At 47.5% G+C, this 18,927-nt stretch overlaps 1 protein-coding gene across 1 annotated transcript in view; it reads left to right on the top strand.

Annotated features, from left to right (window-relative positions):
- trpv4 (transient receptor potential cation channel, subfamily V, member 4) overlaps nucleotides 1-18,927 on the top strand; it is a 137,952-nt gene that overhangs the window by 69,142 nt on the left and 49,883 nt on the right. The window contains exons 4-5 of the mRNA XM_038816919.1: nucleotides 6,980-7,132; nucleotides 18,560-18,700. Coding sequence (XP_038672847.1) covers nucleotides 6,980-7,132; nucleotides 18,560-18,700 — 294 coding nt within the window. The remainder of the gene's footprint in view (nucleotides 1-6,979; nucleotides 7,133-18,559; nucleotides 18,701-18,927) is intronic.

The following is an 18,927-nucleotide window of genomic DNA, read 5'->3' as shown; positions in this document are numbered from 1 at the left end:
AATGGATAACCTCACATTTGTCAACATTGTATTCCATCTGCCAGACCTTAGTCCATTCACTTAACCTGTCCAAATCCCTCTGCAGACTTCCGGTATCCTCTGCATTTTTTGCTTTACCACTCATCTCAGTGTCGTCTGCAAACTTGGACACATTGCCCTTGGTCCCTAACTCCAAATCATCCATATAAATTGTGAACAATTGTCGGCCCAACACTGATCCCTGAGGGACACCACTAGCTACTGATTGCCAACCAGAGAAACACCCATTAAGTCCCACTCTTTGCTTTCTATTAATTAACCAATCCTCTATCCATGCTACTACTTTATCCTTAATGCCATGCATCTTTATCTTACGCAGCAACCTCTTGTGTGGTACCTTGTCAAAGGCTTTCTGGAAATCCAGATATACCACATCCATTGGCTCCCCGTTATCTACCGCACTGGTAATGTCCTCAAAAAATTCCACTAAATTAGTTAGGCACGACCTGCCCTTTATGAATCCATGCTGCGTCTGCCCAATGGGACAATTTCCATCCGGATGCCTCGCTATTTTTTCCTTGATGATAGATTCCAGCATCTTCCCTACTACCGGAATTAAGCTCACTGGCCTATAATTACCCGCTTTCTGCCTACCTCCTTTTTTAAACAGTGGTGTCACATTTGCCAATTTCCAATCCGCAGGACCACTCCTGAGTTCAGTGAATTTTGGTAAATTATCGTGAGTGCATCTGCAATTTCCCTAGCCATCTCTTTTAGCACTCTGGGATGTATTCCATCAGGGCCAGGAGACTTGTCTACCTTTAGCCCCATTAGCTTGCCCATCACTACCTCCTTAGTGATAACAATCATCTCAAGGTCCTCACCTGTCATAGCCTCATTTCCCTCAGTCACTGGCATGTTATTTGTGTCTTCCACTGTGAAGACCGACCCAAAAAACCTGTTCAGTTCCTCAGCCATTTCCTCAGCTCCCATTATTAAATCTCCCTCCTCATCCTCTAAATGACCAATATTTACCTTAGCCACTCTTTTTTATTTTATAAGTGGTTAAGTAGTAATTAAACCTATCTTCAGTTCTTATATCAAGTAATCAAAAGCTGCTCCTTTGGGTAGTTGCATTCCTGAAACAGGGGGTCAGCTGAGTTACACTCAACTGTAGCCAGTAAATTGTGCAACTGGTTTAATCCAGTTTCTAGAGCATTGGAATTTGAGGCCTATCAACAGGGAAGCCACACAGTGCTGCTTGTCTGCACTCTGAGTACTACTTGACTGGACGAGAGCACTTTGGAGTTGGGTAAAAAATAGCGAGGTAGGTGAAACTGGAAGAAGATGAAACTGACAGTTGGTAGGATTTCGCAAGGCTAGGCCAGATGGTGGGGGATGAATGTAATGCAACATGAATCCAAGGTCCCAGTTGAGGCCATACTCATGTGTGCGGAACTTGGCTATAAATTTCTGCTCGGCGATTCTGCGTTGTCGCGCGTTACAATGGACATCTCAACACTCTGCACCAGCATCCCCCATGACGACGGTATTGCTGCAACAGCCTCAGTACTCAACACCGACATCTGCCAATCTCCAGACGCAATTCTGCAACTCATCTGCTTCATTCTGGATCACAACGTCTTCACCTTTGACAACGAGTTCTTCATCCAGACGCTCGACTCATCGATCGATGGTTCCAACGCGCCACAGCAAATTAATGCACCGACCTCCTCGGAAGACAAACACAACCAACAGAGTACCCTTCGTCGTCCAGTACTTCCCCGGAGCGGAGAAACTACAACATCTTCTTTGCAGCCTTCAACACGTTATCGATGAAGAAAAGGTCATCCCCACACCCCCACTACTTGCCTTCAAACAACTGAGCAACCTCAAACAGACCATTGTTTGCAGCAAACTACCCAGCCTTCAGAACAGCGACCACGACACCACACAACCCTGCCATGGCAATCTCTGCAAGACGATCATCGACATGGGTACCACCATTACATGTGAGAACACCACCCATCAGGTACGTGGTATATACTCTTGCAACTCGGCCAACGTTGTCTACCTCATATGCTACAGGAAAGGATGTCCCAAAGCGATACATTGGCGAGACCATGCAGAAGCTGCAACAATGGATGAAAGGGCATCGCGCAACAATTGCCAGGCAGGAATGTTCCCTTCCAGTCGGGGAACACTTCAGCAGTCAAGGGCATTCAGCCTCTGATCTCCGGATAAGCATTCTCCAAGGCGGCCTTCAGGACGCGCGACAACGCAGAATTGCCGAGCAGAAACTTATAGCCAAGTTCCGCACACATGAGTACGGCCTCAACCGGGACCTTAGATTCATGTTGCATTACATTCACCCCGCTCACCATCTGGCCTGGGCTTGCAAATTCCTACCAACTGTCCTGGCTTGAGACAATTCACACCTCTTTAACCTGTGATTATTCCTTTCTCCAGTTGCTCCGTCTGGACCTGTAAAGACTTAATTACCTGCAAAGACTCCCATTCAAAGTATCGGCTTGCATCTTTGACTTTGTCTATACATATGTTTCTGGAACCCATCTCTTCATTCACCTGATGAAGGAGCTGTGCTCCGAAAGCTAGTGATTCCAAACAAACCTGTTGGACTTTAACCTGGTGTTGTCAGACTTCTTACTGTGCTCACCCCAGTCCAACGCCGGCATCTCCACATCATTGTTTAAGAAGGGTAGAAGGATAATCCAGGAAATTACAGGCTGGTGAGCCTTACATCATTGGGAGGGACATTATTGGAGAGGATTCGTTGAGACAGGATTTACTCCCATTTGGAAATAAATAGTCTTTTTTAGCGAGAAGCAACATGGTTTTGTGAAGGGGAGGACGTGTCTCACTAACTTGATCGAGTTTTTCAAGGAAGTGACAAAGATGATTGATGAAGGTAGGGCAATGGATGTTGTCTACATGGACTTGAGTAAGGCCTTTGACAAGGTCCCTCATGGCAGACTGATACAGAAGGTGAAGTCACACTGGATCAGAGGTGAGCTGGCAAGATGGATACAGAACTGGATAGGTCATAGAAGACAGAGGGTAGCAATAGAATGGTGATTTTCTGATTGGAGGGCTGTGACTAGTGGTGTTCCGCAGGGATCAGTGCTGGGACCTTTGCTGTTTGTAGTATATATCAATGATTTGGAGGAAAATGTAACTGTTCTGATTAGTAAGTTTGCGGACAACACAAAGGTTGGTGGAATTGGGGATATGATGAGGACTGTCAGAGGATACAGCAGGATATAGATGGTTTGGAGACTTGGGCACAGAGATGGCAGATGGAGTTTAATCTAGACAAATGTGAGGTAATGCATTTTAATACAGGTGGGGTATATACAGTAAGTGTATTGACAAGCAGAGGGATCTGGGTGTACAGGTCCACAGGTCTCTGAAAGTGGCAATACAGGTGGAGAACACAGTCAAGAAGGCATACGACATGCTTGCCTTCATTGGCCGGGGCATTGAGTATAAAAAATTGGCAAATCATGCTGCATCTGTATAGAACCTTAGTTAGGCCACACTTGGAGTATTGTGTTCAATTCTGGTCGCCACACTACCAGAAGGATGTGGAGGATTTGGGGTGGGTACTGAAGGGATTTACCAGGATGTTGCCTGGTATGGAGGGCATTAGATACGAGGAGAGATTGGATAACTCAGTTTGTTCTCACTGGAACAACGGAGGTTGAGGGGCAAATTGATAGAAGTCGACAAAATTATGAGGGGCATGGACAGAGTGGATAGTCAGAAGCTAGGGGTGGAAGAGTCAATTACTAGGGGACATAGGTTGAAGGGCAAATTTTAGAGGAGATTTGCGAGGAAGAGTTTTTACACTGACGGTAGTGGGTGCCTGGAACTCACTGCCGGAGGAGGGGGTGGAAGCAGGGACGATAGTGACGTTTAAGGGGCATCTTGACAAATACATGAATAGGATGGGAATAGAGGGATAGTGTAGATGTTTTAGTTTAGACGGGCAGCCTGTTCGGCGCAGGCTTGGAGGGCCCAAAGGCCTCTTCCCTATTGTTCTTTATTCTTTGTACCATATTCTTATTTATGTTTGGATTTTAAGGAATTCTCTGGTATTCCACAGTCTGTCATGTTATGTTGTGATGTATGCTGAATTCTTTTATGGCATACGTTGTTTCCTATGTTACACTGTTTTTCATGGTATAGAAAAACACATTTTCCAAGGTTCATTTGGGCGCGATTCTCCGCTGCCCATGACGGGTCGGAGAATAGCGGGAGGGCCTTCCCGACATTTTTCCCGACCCCCCCCCCCCACGGCCGCCCACGACACGAATCGCTGCTCGCCGTTTTTTACGGCAAACATCGATTCTCCCCAGGCCGATGGGCCGAGTTCCCAGGCCTTTACGGCCGTTTTCACGAATGCAAACTCACCTGCTCTCACCGTTCATGAAAACGGCCGCAAAGTGCCGCCCCGGACAACAATGGCACCGATTGGTGGCATGGGCCTGTGATCGGTGGGCACCGATCGCGGGCAGTGGGTCCGATACCCGCGCACTATTTATTCTTCCGCCGCCCCGCAGGATCAGTCCGCGGGGCGGCTGAAGGGCATGATGGCCCGCGCATGCGCGGGTTTGACGCGTTTGCGTGATGACGTAATCCGAGCATGTGCGGCTGACGTCATCGTGCGCGTCAGCCGCCGTGACGCTTGGCACGCGGACTTAACGACGGTCGCTAAGCCCGCGATGCCGTGCTTCACAGGGCCGCGCTGCTAGCCCCGCCCGGGGGGGAGAATTGGATCCTGGGAGGGGGCGCAGAGGCTGCCGTGAAACACGGCCAGTTTCATGGCAGCCTTTACGACTCGTTGCATTTGCGGAGAATCGCGCCCCAGGTTTGGAGGAGGATTAGAAAGAGAAATTCAGACACAGTTGTAATCTATTGTATAGAGCAGCGGGAATCATTCAGTCACAGAGAACAGACATAGGTGATGATTGCTCAATAGTTTCAGTGAACGTCAGGGTGTATTTCCCTAACGTTGTTCAGAAAGATTAAATCAACTAAAGGATCCAATCATGAATCTACAGATGATAGGATCAGCCCAGAATCTAAACAACTACAATCCACACAATATAGTATCACTGGTAGATCGATAGTTCATAGTCACCTATAGGATCCCTACAGTGCAGAAGGAGGCCATTTGGCCCATCAAGTCTGCACCGGCCCTCTGAATGAGCACCCTACATAGGCCCACTCCTCCACCTATCCCCGTAACCCCACCTAACCTACCACTAGAGGTTAATTTTAACATGGCAATTCCATCTAACCTGCACGTATTTAGACTGTGGGTGGAAACCGGAGCACCCAGAGGAAACCCACAAAGACACTGGGAGAACGTGCAGACTCCACACTGTTACCAAAGGCCAGAATTGAACCCGGATCCCTGGCGCTGTGAGGCAGCAGTGCTAACCATTGTTTCACTCTGCCGTCTGTCCGTGAATCTATAAAACCCAAGGTCAGCCAGAAATCTCTTGCATTCAAAATCAGCCATGAATCTATAGAATGTGGGGTTATTTGCAAATTTATAGAATAAAGAGTCAACTCAGAAACTAAAGGATAATCAGCTCAGAATCTACGGAGCACAAACTCTTCTCTGAACCTATAAAATACAGGGTAAAGCATTAGTCTATACAATTTGATTAACTGAGTGCAGTGTAGTAGAATCTATTAACTATAGCGTAATGCATTAACATATTATGGGGTCACCCATGAATACAGGATCATTCATGAATCCGGAGGATGTATAAGAATGGCAACCATCTTTAATTTCTTATTGTTAATTCCTTTGGCTACAGCTGCCTGAGGTAATTATTAACTTCAACCAAGGGCTGATCAAAAAAAAGGCAAACCTTTACGACGTTGGGTGTTATTTTAGGCAAAACATGTACATACGGAGCCTAAAATAAATACGTTTTTATGACTCAAATCTTGGCTACCAGAGGTACGATTTTGTATCTCTGGTTGGCCACACTTTGGGCAGTTAATACTGATGTGTGTGAGCCACAGGAATGTTGGCAGGGAAACCAAACATTTTCACACAATAATTGTTGGAGACATTTAAGAAAGAGGGCCGGATAAACAGGATGGTCAGACAATGGGATGGCCCCTTAACGTCCTGCGGTGCACCAGGCAACATCTGAGGATTACCATCCTTTACACAATCCTAAGATTTAACAGGGACAGGATAAGTTTGGGGTGAGATGGGAGGAGACATGAGCACCAATGGAGCTGCATGATGAACGGGATTTAGAGTTAAACACTCTACTAGCAATAACTGTGCATCACTAGGGGTAGAATTACTAAGCAAAAATAAATTATTTTCTATGTTAAAATTCAGATTCGTGGGGCCAGATTGTCCTATTGGAGGCAGGAATTGGGACCATTCCTCCGCCTGTTTCGAGCCTGCCTTGAAACCCAATTTTGGCAGGGTCGGAGTCTTAATGATCGTTGAGATGGATCGGCCACCCAATTAGTGGCCATCGTGAGGGCAGGAAGGAGTGAGGAAAATGGTCAAATTGGCAGCCATTGCTGTGACTGCCATCTCTTCATGATCTTAAGGGGAAAAAAAGGATCTTTATCTGCAGAGTTATCTTCACCATCAGAGAATTCCTAATGGATGCCTGCCCCATGAAAATCTCGGGAGTTCAAAAGATGAACTCTTAACAAACTCCCGAAATACCTCAACATGCCCAATTAATGGGGCTGGCGGCATCGCCTCTCCACCTGCTCCTCCACCTCCCTGCCCCATTCTCAGAAAAGTCAGCAGAGTTGAGAAGGATGATGGCAGACTGGCGCTATTTCTGTGGGGGTCGCCATTCCCCCCCCCCCCCCCGATTCGGAATGGGAAAACCTGGCTCTAGGTGTCAGTTCATTGCACGTCCACGTCGATGCAGCATATTGAGAGTTGAAAAATAACAGCCTTTGACCTTTCTCTTGTTCCCAGAACCCTCAACAGGAAAGACATGTTTGCCCAAAGCACTGTTAAACCTGACCAATGGGAAGAATGATACCATCCCAGTGGTGCTCGAGATTGCCGAAAAAACAGGAAACCTTCGAGAATTCATCAACGCTCCATTCCGCGATGTTTACTACCGAGGTGAGAAGGCAATGGTTGAGAACATTTTTTGCTGTAGGCTATCTTATTGCAGTACTTTAAACTTTGTGGGATTTGACCATTTTTACCCAGTAGACTGTGGGAATAATAAACTGAGGTGGCTCGTGGTGTTGCTAAAATTAATAATTTTCTCTCTAGCGCAGTTTTACATACATTGACCACCCTATGGTACCTCCGGCAGATGGCCAATACTTTTCATGTGCGAGGTTAACCCATGAGTATCATCAGGCTATTTCACAGTGGGGGTGTCACAATTCAGGCTGATCCTCTGCACACTTGAGACTGGAAGGTCCGCCTGCCATTTTGTACTGCATGGCAAGTGCTCAACCAGTGAACTCTGGTATTGACATCACAAGTACTTGGGTCGGGGGAGCGGATGGATGGCTAACATAGGCAGGCACTTGTACTAATAGTTGTACACCATACGCACCCACCTACCCATGGAGGCTGCACAGTGTGACTGAGGCTGTGACGAGGGGCAGAGGAGGTTTTTGTGAATGATTGACCTCCCTCTTCCCCTTCAGTGCCTCACTCGCCCCTTTTTTAAGTGAGACAAATGAAACACATTGAATTGGTGACCTTTGTTGGCTGGACCGCGATTCACAGTTAGAACCCAGATCTGGTGAGCTGGTATCCTGATCTCGGGTTAGAACGAGGCCTGAGGGTCCTCCCTTCTGTCAAACCACACTCCTACCCATCCACTTTCACCAGTGGCCTTTTTGGGGGTTAGGGGGAGGCTGAATACTAAGCAAGATCCCAGGGAGATGTTGGGAAAGGGATGAACTTGGCATTTCAAAGGCCCCACCTACTCCAGGGTCCTCTGGTATGGATTGTCCTGGAGGGGTAATGGATTTATAAAGGAACAAAGAACAAAGAAAAGTACAGCACAGGAACAGGCCTTCCGGCCCTCCAAGCCTGCGCCGACCATGCTGCCCGTCTAAACTAAAATCTTCTCACTTCTGGGGTCCATATTTCTCTATTCCCATCCTATTCATGTATTTGTCAAGATGCCCCTTAAACGTCACTATCGTCCCACTTCCACCACCTTCTCCGGCAGCGAGTTCCAGGCACCCACTACCCTCTGTGTAAAACACTTGCCTCGTACATCTCCTCTAAACCTTGCCCCTCGCACCTTAAACCTATGCCCCCGAGTAATTGACCCCTCTACCCTGGGAAAAAGTCTCTGACTATCCACTCTGTCTATGCACCTTATAATTTTGCAGACCTCTATCAGGTCGCACCTCAACCTCCGTCATTCCAGTGGGAACAAACCCAGTTTATTCAACCTCTCACCATAGCTAATGCTCTCCATACCAGGCAACATCCTGGTAAATCTCTTCTGCACCCTCTCTAAAGCCTCCACATCGCCAGGTAGTGTGGCGACCAGAATTGAACACTGTGGGAGCAATTCTCCGATATGGAGCCCAAGTGTTCGCGCTGTCGTGAACGCCGTCGTGTTTCACGATGGCGCGAACCGGGCCCTGGTACGGCGCTGGACCAGTTCATGCCGCTCCAGCCGGCGCCGCGCCAACCTGCGCATGCGCGGGGGACTTCTTTAGCGGCCGGCCCCGACTCGACATGGCATCGGTGTCCAGGGGCTGGCGCACCAGAAAGCAGGCCCGGGGAGTGGGGGGGGGGGGAGAGGCCAGCCCGCTGATCGGTGGGCCCGATCGCGGGCCAGACCCCATCAGAGGCCCCCCCCAGGTGAAGGAGCCCCCCTCCACCCCCCCACAGGCTGCCCCACGACCGTTCCTGCAGTTCCTGCCGGCAGCGACTAGGGGTGAACGGTGCCGGCGGGACTCTATTGTATCGGCGTGGCCGCTCTGCGCGCCGTGCCAAACGCGCCAGAACCGATTCTCCGCACCTCGGAGAATCGTGAGCCAGTGTCAGGGCGTCGTGGCGCGGTTGCAGCGATTCTCCGGCCCGGCGCGGGGCTCGGAGAATCACCCCCTGTACTCCCAGTGTGGCAATGAGTGTCCACAGACCTGTAACAAGAGGACCTGAATAGAATGGGAAAAAAAAATGAAATTCGCTTATTGTCACGAGTAGGCTTCAATTAAGTTACTGTGGCAAGCCCCTAGTCGCCACATTCCGGCGCCTGTTCGGGGAGGCTGGTACGGGAATTGAACCGTGCTGCTGGCCTGCCTTGGTCTGCTTTAAAAGCTAGCGATTTAGCCCAGTGTGCTAAACCAGCCCCATGAGAAGCTGGAAATCTGGTCAATTACCCCCCACCATAGCCCGTAACACTGACGTCAATTGTAAAATTCCAACTGCAACCCTAACTGTGATCTGGTAACTCCGCACAGGTTATGGCTGAAACTATAGATGCTCTGTATTTTACAATATGGCCATCAATGGAACAAGTTAGAAGGTCATTTGAGAGTGTTCTGTGTAAGATCTCTGATCCCCAATCATCTTTTCCCACACTGTATCAAGGTGTCAAGTGATGACCATGCGCCACCAGTGAGTTAACAAGCAGTTTCCTGGCAGGAATTTATCACAGTTTCGAAAAGTCCACAAAGGAGGATTTCTCCTGTTTGATGTTGCAACTGAATCCTAAACGCATGTTTTATACATGCATTGATAATTTTAGCACAGGCGGTCTTTATCCTTCTGTTTCTCCTTAAACAAATCTATAAATGACAGTCAGAAAATTAGATCATAAGTTGTGAGTTTGGAGCAGCGTTGCGGCCAGTCAATTATTTATTACTGCATTGATGTGGAGTACTTGTTGTGATGTAAACATTGGGTGGAAGATGTGGTTCGAGCCAGAGGGGAAGAATTTCATTGCAAGCTGAGTACAGCACTGTTGCCTCTTGCAGCATTTCTGTCTCAGGAATGCCGCCATTAGATAGATTCAAGGCCATATTCCCCAGCACGTCAAACAGCACCAAATCTCATCCTCTCCCAAAATAATGAAAGGCTTGCTCAGTGAGGGGCCATCCAGGACTTGACACTCACTTCCAGGGAACTTGGCAGAAAGTTGTCGCTGTGACTGGAGCGGGTGGGGGAGGGGGTGGTGGAATGCTGTAACTTACTGCCAGCGAAAACCAGACAATTTCTTGTGGTTTTGTTGCTTCAGAGTAATGAGAACCATCAGGATGGGACATTCAACCTCAAGGGGCGGGCGGGGGCGGGGAAGAGTTCATTTTGATCTTGATTGATAGTCTAAAATGGGGGATATTCATTCAGTTTCCGTTCTCTTCCATCTCCACGGACTTCACTGGGTGATCCTGAATTGCGAGGGCTGACGGGCTAGCTGACTGTGGGGAGCATCACAGCTGCATCGGAACTTTACCTCAGTCATGCAGTCACTGTACAGCAATCCCTTCAAATTAATTTCCTTGCACCCTCTCCTCATCAGACTGCAGCACTGGGTTCAAATACAAAGTTAAAGGGAGATTTTCCTCACCCACCATGCAACCCAATCCTCTTGACCTTTGCTGGACTTATACAAGTGCCTGATGAGAATGGAGCCCATGTAAAGAAGCAGGTCCCCATTGACACTTCACTGGCATGACAGTAAACCCAAGACTAAAGTAATGGTTTAATGGATAGCAGTGATCCCCATGTTCCTATATGCTTTGGAGACTTAGACAACCTACACCAGGCACCACAAAGCACCGGTGAAGTACCACCAGCAGTGCCCTCGCAAAATTCTCCAAATCTGCTGGCAAGAAAGATGGTTCAACAGCAGTGTCCTCTGCCAAGCCAACTTGCTTGGTATCGAGCACAAATTACTGAACAGCAGCCCTGCTAGGTTAGGTATGTCATTTATTTGCCCAATATCAGAGGGCAGCACGGTAGTACAAGTGGATAGCACTGTGGCTTCACAGCGCCAGGGACCAGGTTTGATTCCCCGCTGGGTCACTGTCTGTGCGGAGTCTGCACGTTCTCCCGGTATCTGCGTGGGTTTCCTCCGGGTGCTCCGGTTTCCTCCCACAGTCCAAAGACACGAAGGTGAGGTGGATTGGCCATGATAAGTTGCCCTTAGTGACCAGAAAGGTTAGGAAGGGTTATTGGGTTACAGGGATAGGGTGGAGGTGAGGGCTTAAGTGGGTCGGTGCAGACTCGAAGGGCCGAATGGCCTCCTTCTGCGCTGTATGTATGCTCAATGTTACTGAAGCAACTGCTCTATTTGGAACCGGGTTGCAGGGGTACAGCAGAATTCTTTAGGGATCTCCTCAAAGCATCGTGGAAGAGGCCAGACATCCCCAACGAAGACATTGGCTTGTGCCCGATTAAAGCTGGAGAAGGTTCATTTGGGACGGCATCGAGAAACTTCATCAGGAGCACGCAGAGGCAAAGTCGAGGTGTCAGAGAGAGTTCACAAACCCCAAACAACTCATCTACCCGGCCCTTCAAGCACCATCTGCCCCATATGTGGCGGAGTCTTCAGACAGCACATTGGACTTATCATCCATCTCGAAATCCGGGGAAGCGGAGTGGAAACAACTTATCCTTGATTCTGAGGGACTGCTTAAGAAGGAAAAGAAGGGGTGTCAGTATCGATTAAATGCTCAAATTTATGAATTGGAGTTCAGGCCACAGCCTTCTAATTCAGAAATGAAAATGCTACCCCACGGAGCCACCAGCAAGTCACAATGTGATTTAAAACACTCAAATACGACTGACTCCTAACCACACCTCACACCCTGAGTCCCAGGCCTGTTCCTGGGGCCATCCTTTGTGAAAGCTTACCAAAAGGATGCATGCTCACCGTTAGTGGAAGTGTGGGGTGGAATTTTGTGGCTCTGACACATCAGGGGCAGGACTGTAAAATCCTGCTGGCGTAAAATTCCGCCTGGGGCATTTCACCTTTACATTTAAAAGGAAATCTGTGAATTATTGACACAAAAAATGGACTACTTGTCATGATCCAATATGAAAGCTGTATTACTGAGTGCATTTGTATTTTCACATTGTAGTGTTGTTCCTCAGCAATAATCTGAGGAATGCTGTTCAAACAAATTAGCTGCTGTCAAGTATAAGAGTAAACCAGAGTAAGATTAGGGGTAAGGAAGGAGGAGGAAGCTTAAATCCTGATATTTTGCAGTAGATCGGGCTTTAAACTAAATAGTGGGGGGGAGGGTTCAGTTGTATTGAGAATTAGAAAATCCAAGTTAAAGGAGAAGGTAGAAATACAGGTTAAGGACGAGGACTTTAAACTAGTTAAAGGGGCTGAGGGCTCAGGAGTGGTCAGTAAAGTTTCCAGAACGCATAATAGAACAGAGAGTATAGAAGGTGGCAGGGATCCAACTTCAGGCAGGAAAAAAGGGCGACAAATATGAGATTGGGGAAGTCAATGCAGGACTGAGGTTGTTGTACCTAAATGTGCCCAGTAGACGGAACAAGGTAAATTAGCTTGTGCACATATTGAAATTGGCCAGTACGATGTTGTGGGCATCACAGAGACGTGGCTGCAAGGGCTTGGATCTAAATATCCAAGGATATATGTCATATTGAAAGGACAGACAGATGGGCAAAGGGGGCGGGGTTGCATTGTTGGTAAGGAATGAAGTTAAATCGATAGCAAGAAGCAATATGGGATCAGAAGGCATAGAATCTCTGTGGATAGAGTTGAGGAATCGCAAAAGTAAAAATACCCTAATGGGAGTTATGTACAGGCCCCCTAGCAGTAGTCAAGATGTGGGGCAGAAAATAAATCAGGAGATAGAAAAGACATGTAAAAAAGGCAATATTACAATAATCATGGGGGACTTCAATATGCAGGTGGACTGGGGAAATCAGGTTGCTAGTGGATCCAAAGAAATGGAATTTGTGGAACGTTTAAGAGATGGTTCTTTGGAGCAGCTTGTCACTTTGTCACCTCCTCGAAAAACTCGATAAAATTAGTGAGGCACGACCGCCTCTTCACAAAACCATGCTGTCCATCACTAATACGTCCATTTGTTTCCAAATGTGAGTAAATCCTATCTCTGAGAATCTTTTCCAATAGTTTCCCTACCACTGACGTAAAGCTCACCGGCCTATAATTTCCTGGATTATTCCTGCTGCCCTTCTTAAACAATGGAACAACATTGGCTACTCTCCAGTCCTCTGAAACTTCACCTGCAGCCAATGATGATACAAAGATTACTGTCAAGGCCCCAGCAATTGGCTCCCTTGCCTTGCTCAGTAATCCTGGGTAGATCCCATCAAGCCCTGGGGATTTATCTACTTTAATGCTTTTTAAGATGCCCAACACCTCCTCTTTAGTAATGTCAACATGACTCAGAATATCTACATATTCTACCCTATACTCCTCATCCACCAAGTCTTTCTCTTTGTGAATACTGAGGCAACGTATTCATTTAGTATCTCTCCCATTTCCTCTGGTTCCATACATAGATTCCCTCCAAATCCTTGAACGGTCCAACCTTTTCTCTTGCTCTTTGCATATGTATAAAACGCCTCAGGATTTTCCTTAATCCTGTTTGACAAAGACATTTCATGACCCCTTTTCGCCTTCCTAACCCCTAACTTAAGTTCCTTCCTACTCGCTTGATATTCTTCAAGGGATTCATCTGTCCTCAGCCTTTTAGACCTTACAAATGCTTCCTTTAATAGTAATAGGAAACAAAGAAATGGCAGAGGAACTGAATAGTTACTTTGCATCAGTCTTCACGGTGGAAGACACCAGTGGGATGTCAGAGCTCCAGGAGAACCAGGGGGCAGAGGTGAGTGCAGTGGCCATCACTAAGGAAAAGGTTCTGGGGAGACTGAAAGGTCTGAAGGTGGATAAATCACCTGGACCGGATGGACTATAACCCAGAGTCCTGAAAGAGATAGCTGAGGAGATTGTGGAGGCATTGGTGGTGATCTTTCAGGAATCACTGGAGGCAGGAAGGGTCCCAGAGGACTGGAAAGCGGCTAATGTAACACCACTGTTTAAGAAGGGAGGGAGGCAGAAGGTGGGAAATTATAGGCCGGACTTCAGTCATTAGTAAGATTTTAGACTCCATTATTGAAGGTGAGATTGCGAGTACTTGGAAGTGCATGATAAAATAGGACTGAGTCAGCACGGCTTTGTCAAAGGGAGGTCATGTCTTACAAATCTGTTAGAGTTCTTTGAGGAGGTAACAAGGAAGTTAGACAAAGGAGAACCAGTGAATCTAGTTAGATTTCTGAGAAGGCCTTTGACAAGGTGCCGTGTAGAAGGCTGTTAAATAAGTTAAAAGCCCATGGTATTCAGGGTAAGATCCTGGCATGGATAGAGGATTGGCTGACTGGCAGAAGGCAGAGAGTGGGGATAAAGGGATCTTTTTCAGATAACTAGTGGTGTGCCTCAGGGATCAATGCTGGGACCATAACTTTTCACAATATACATTAACAATCTGGAAGAAGGAACTGATGGCACCGTTGCAAAGTTTGCAGATGATACAAAGATCTGTAGAGGGACAGGTAGTATTGAGGAAGCAGGGGTGCTGCAGAAGGACTTGGACAGGCTAGGAGTGAGCAATGAAGTGGCAGATAGAATACGATGTGGAAAAGTTTGAGGTTATGCACTTTTGTAGGAAGAATGGAGGCATAGACTATTTTCTAAATGTGAAAAGGCTTAGAAAATCAGAAGCACAAAGGGACTTAGGAGTCCTAGTTCAAGATTCTCATGATTAACGTGCAGGTTCTGTCGACAATTAGTAAGGCAAATTCAATGTTAGCATTCACGTTGAGAGGGCTAGAATACAGGGATGTACTTCTGAGGCTGTATAAGGCTCTGGTCAGACCCCATTTGGAGTATTGTGAGCAGTTTTTGGCCCCATATCTAAGGAAGGAATGAAAATGAAATGAATGAAAATCTCTTACTGTCACGAGTAGGCTTCAATGAAGTTACTGTAAAAAGCCCCTAGTCGCCACATTCTGGCGCCTGTTCGGGGAGGCTGGTACGGGAATTGAACCGTGCTGCTGGCCTGCCTTAGTCTGCTTTAAAAGCCAGCGATTTAGCCCAGTGTGCTAAACCAGCCCCTGGATGTGCTGGCCTTGCAAAGGGTCCAGAGGAGCTTCACAAGAATGATCCCTGGAATGAAGAACTTGTCATATGAGGAACATTTGAGGACTCTGGGTCTGTACTCGTTGGAGTTTAGAAGGATGAGAGGGGATCTTATTGAAACTTACAGGATACTGAGAGGCCTGGATAGAGTGGACATGGAGAGGATGTTTCCACTTGAAGGAAAAACTAGAACCAGAGGGCACCATCTCAGACTTGAAGGGACGATCCTTTAAAACAGAGAAGAGGAGGAATTTCTTCAGCCAGAGGGCGGTGAATCTGTGGAACTCTTTGCCACAGAAGGCTGTGGAGGCCAAATCACTGAGTGTCTTTAAGACAGAGATAGATAGGCTCTTGAATAATTAGGGGATCAGGGGTTATGGGGGGAAGGCAGGAGAATGGGAATGAGAAACATATCTGCCATGATTGAATGGCAGAAGAGTCTTGAAGGGCCAAATGGCCTAATTCTGTTCCTATGACTTATGGCCTTATGGTCTTAACTGATAACCTTAACAACTATTCGGGCTGAATTTGATGCTGGCCATTTTTGGCTGAGGCAGATGAGCGATTGATCTCATTGTAAAGGACACTTAAAGGAGGCCAACTGGGATTTCCAGTTTTCCTCCAATGTCCAGACTGGCAGGATGAGTTTAACTGCTAGGAGGCAGACACCCAGCAGCAGGCCAGTGTTCCAGGCAGGCCTACAGGCCCTACCCTGCCTTCCTGACTGCAGATCCAGCCAAAAGATCACCTTGTGGAGGGATACACCCCTACTTCCGCAGTGTGGGCCCAGCTTCTTTTTTCTGCTTTTTTATTTAAACTTGAAAGAAATTTGAAGTGCCCTCGCGGTTACTTACCATCCATTACTACCCCTCCCAGGCTGGAAGGCCTTGAATTGGGCCTACAGCTTCGAGAGCCCGCCTGCCGCCCTTGATTGGACAGTGAAGCTGTCTCCATGCTAGCTCAGAGGGCGCCTCAGTGAAACTCCCAGACTCTTTCTTCTCAGGGGTGGACTCCTGTCTCCGGCCCCCGGGGGGGGGGGGGGGGGGGGGGGGGGGGGGGGGGGGGGGGGGGGGGGGGGGGGGGGGAGAATCAAGCCCAGAGCGTTAGGCGGCAATAGGGATTGCCTGTGATTTCTCCATGTGCACCCTGAGAGAGGCGGCTCCACCTTGGAACCCCACTGTAGGAAAATAGGTCCCTTGAACTCACCTTACTGCATTATTTTGTTGGAAATGGGAATGGAAAAGTCAATATCAAAACTCAGTCTCCAGAACAGGAAGCTTCCAATACCGTTCCTGGGATAATTGAAGTTTTTTTGCATTTAGGTCAACAGAATGGAATTTTTTTTGGTTTTATTGAAATATACAGTTGATCCAAATTCAATCTTGTAAAAGCATTCAAAATATCCCGTATTTAAAAAAAGGATATAGCAATCTCGAAGCTGAAAGCTGTCTTTTGTTTTTCAAGATTATTTTCTCTGGATCAAAGATTGAAGAAAAAGGTTAAGGGGTTTATTTAAAGGTGAGGGTTATTGCAATGATTACTTACCCTCTACACATTTCCTGATCCCTCAGTCAGGCTGATATTTAAAAGTTGATCTGGCTTTTCTCCATAAAGGTGGCCCCTTAAACAGAAGTAGACATGTACATTTTAAAAATATTCTTTCATGTGACGTGGGCATTGCTGGCTGGGCCAGCATTTATTGCCCCTCCCTTATTGCCCCCCCCCCCCCCCCCCCCCAACTGAATGGTTTGTTAGGCCATTTTAGGTGGCATTTAATAATAATAATAATCGCTTATTGTCACAAGTAGGCTTCAATGAAGTTACTGGGAAAAGCCCCTAGCTGCCACATTCCAGCACCTGTTCGGGGAGGACGGTACGGGAATTGAACCCGCGCTGCTGGCCTTGTTCTGCATTACAAGCCAGCTGTTTAGCCCACTGTGCTAAACCAGCCGCTAAGAGCCAACCTGTGGGCCTGGAGTCACTTATAGGCCAGATCTAGTAAGGCCGCAGATTTCTTCCCTTAAAGGACATCAGCGAACCAGATACATTTTTCCATCATCAGTAATGGTTTTATTTATTTTATTTTTATTGATTTCAAATTTGACCATTTGCCATGATTGGATTTGAACTTGGGTCCCCCAGAACATCACCCTGAGTTTCTAGAATGCTAGTCCAGTCACAGTGCCACAATAGCACCATCTTCTCCCCCTCCCCCCTCCACCCCGAACAATCCTGAACAATGGCACTACCCCCCCCCCCCCCCCCCCCCCCCCCCAGAGGCCCGAACAATCCCCATCCACCACCACTCTCCTCCGTCTGGCTGAACTTGTCCTCTCACTCAACAATTTCTCCGATAACATGTCTCATTTTCTCCAAACCAAAGGTGTGGCTATGGGTACCCGAATGTGTCCCAGTTTTGCTTGTCTCTTTATGGAGTATGTGGAACATTCCTTGTTCCAGTCCTACTCTGCGTCCTTCCCACAACTCTTAACGGTACATCGACAAGTGTTTCAGAGCCGCTTCATGTTCCCCCCCCCCCCGGACCTGAAAATTTGTATTAATTTCGCTTCCAATTTCCACCCCTCTATCACCTTCTCATGGTCCATTTCTGACACTTCCCTTCCCTTCCTTGACCTTTCTATTTCATTTTCTGAGGATAGACTGTCCACAAATATCCATTACAAATCCACCGATTCCCACAGCTACCTCGACTACAGCTCTTCACACCCCACACTAAATCACAGAATACTTCAAAGGACTTCATTGGGTGTAAAGTGCTTTGGGATTTACCAAGCTTGTGAAAGGAGCGGGAAATGCGAGACTTTCCTTCTTTGACAGAGATTTGCCAAACGCACTGCCACGGGGAAGAAAGGAAAGAGAGAAGTTTGCCAAACTTCCCAGGATGTCCAGGAATTGGAAGATTGCAGCTGAAATCAATCTGGGTGAAAACTCATTGCGGCATTAGGAAAGGGGGAGGGATTCTCCGTCCTGCTGCACCCATTTTCAGGTGTGACGCGCCCTCCCCGGCAGTGGGATCTTCCGTCCCGGCAGCCGGCCAATGCAGCTTCCCATTGTGGCACCGTCGGGAAATCCGTGGGCGTGAGTGCACTGCCGGCGAAGCGGATCTTCCCGCCGAAGGAGAATCCAGCGCAGGGGGTTTTCTTTCAACATCTGAGTTGGATAAAAAGACAGTCTGGCCGATAGTTGAGATTAAAAAGCTTTCCAATTGGCTGAAGAAAGGCAGGAGGTTGTAGGATGCAAGTGTGGGATTGGCGTGGCTCAAGGTTGAACATCATGGGATGAAACCTCCAGGAATTCATCCAACCAGATTTGGCAGCCCTCCAAAGGCAATGAAGAATTGTCTTCTTCCTTTTAATGATAAAAAAACATCTGACTTGATTTTCTCCCCCTTGTCTCAGGCCAGACTGCACTGCACATCGCGATCGAACGTCGTTGTAAACACTACGTGGAACTGCTGGTTGAAAAGGGAGCTGATGTCCATGCACAGGCCCGAGGGAAATTCTTCCAGCCCAAAGACGAAGGAGGATACTTCTATTTCGGTAAGAGGATACTTCACTCTCTCATTTGTCAATCTCACTTTCAGTTCCGTTTAGTTGCTTCCACAGACAGAGAGTGGAAAGAAAGACTGAGAGAGGGTGGAGAGGGTTGTTCCCCAAACATGCCCAGTAAGTCCCCAAGCATTGGCAGAGAGCCTGGGCCAGATCAATATCCCAGATCAGTATCTCATCACTTAATGTGATGAGAGGAAGAAATTGGAAAAAGGTAC

The sequence above is a fragment of the Scyliorhinus canicula genome, chromosome 1 (genome assembly GCF_902713615.1).
Source record: "Scyliorhinus canicula chromosome 1, sScyCan1.1, whole genome shotgun sequence".
Lineage (NCBI taxonomy): Eukaryota > Metazoa > Chordata > Chondrichthyes > Carcharhiniformes > Scyliorhinidae > Scyliorhinus > Scyliorhinus canicula.
This window is presented reverse-complemented; position numbering and strand designations above follow the sequence as displayed.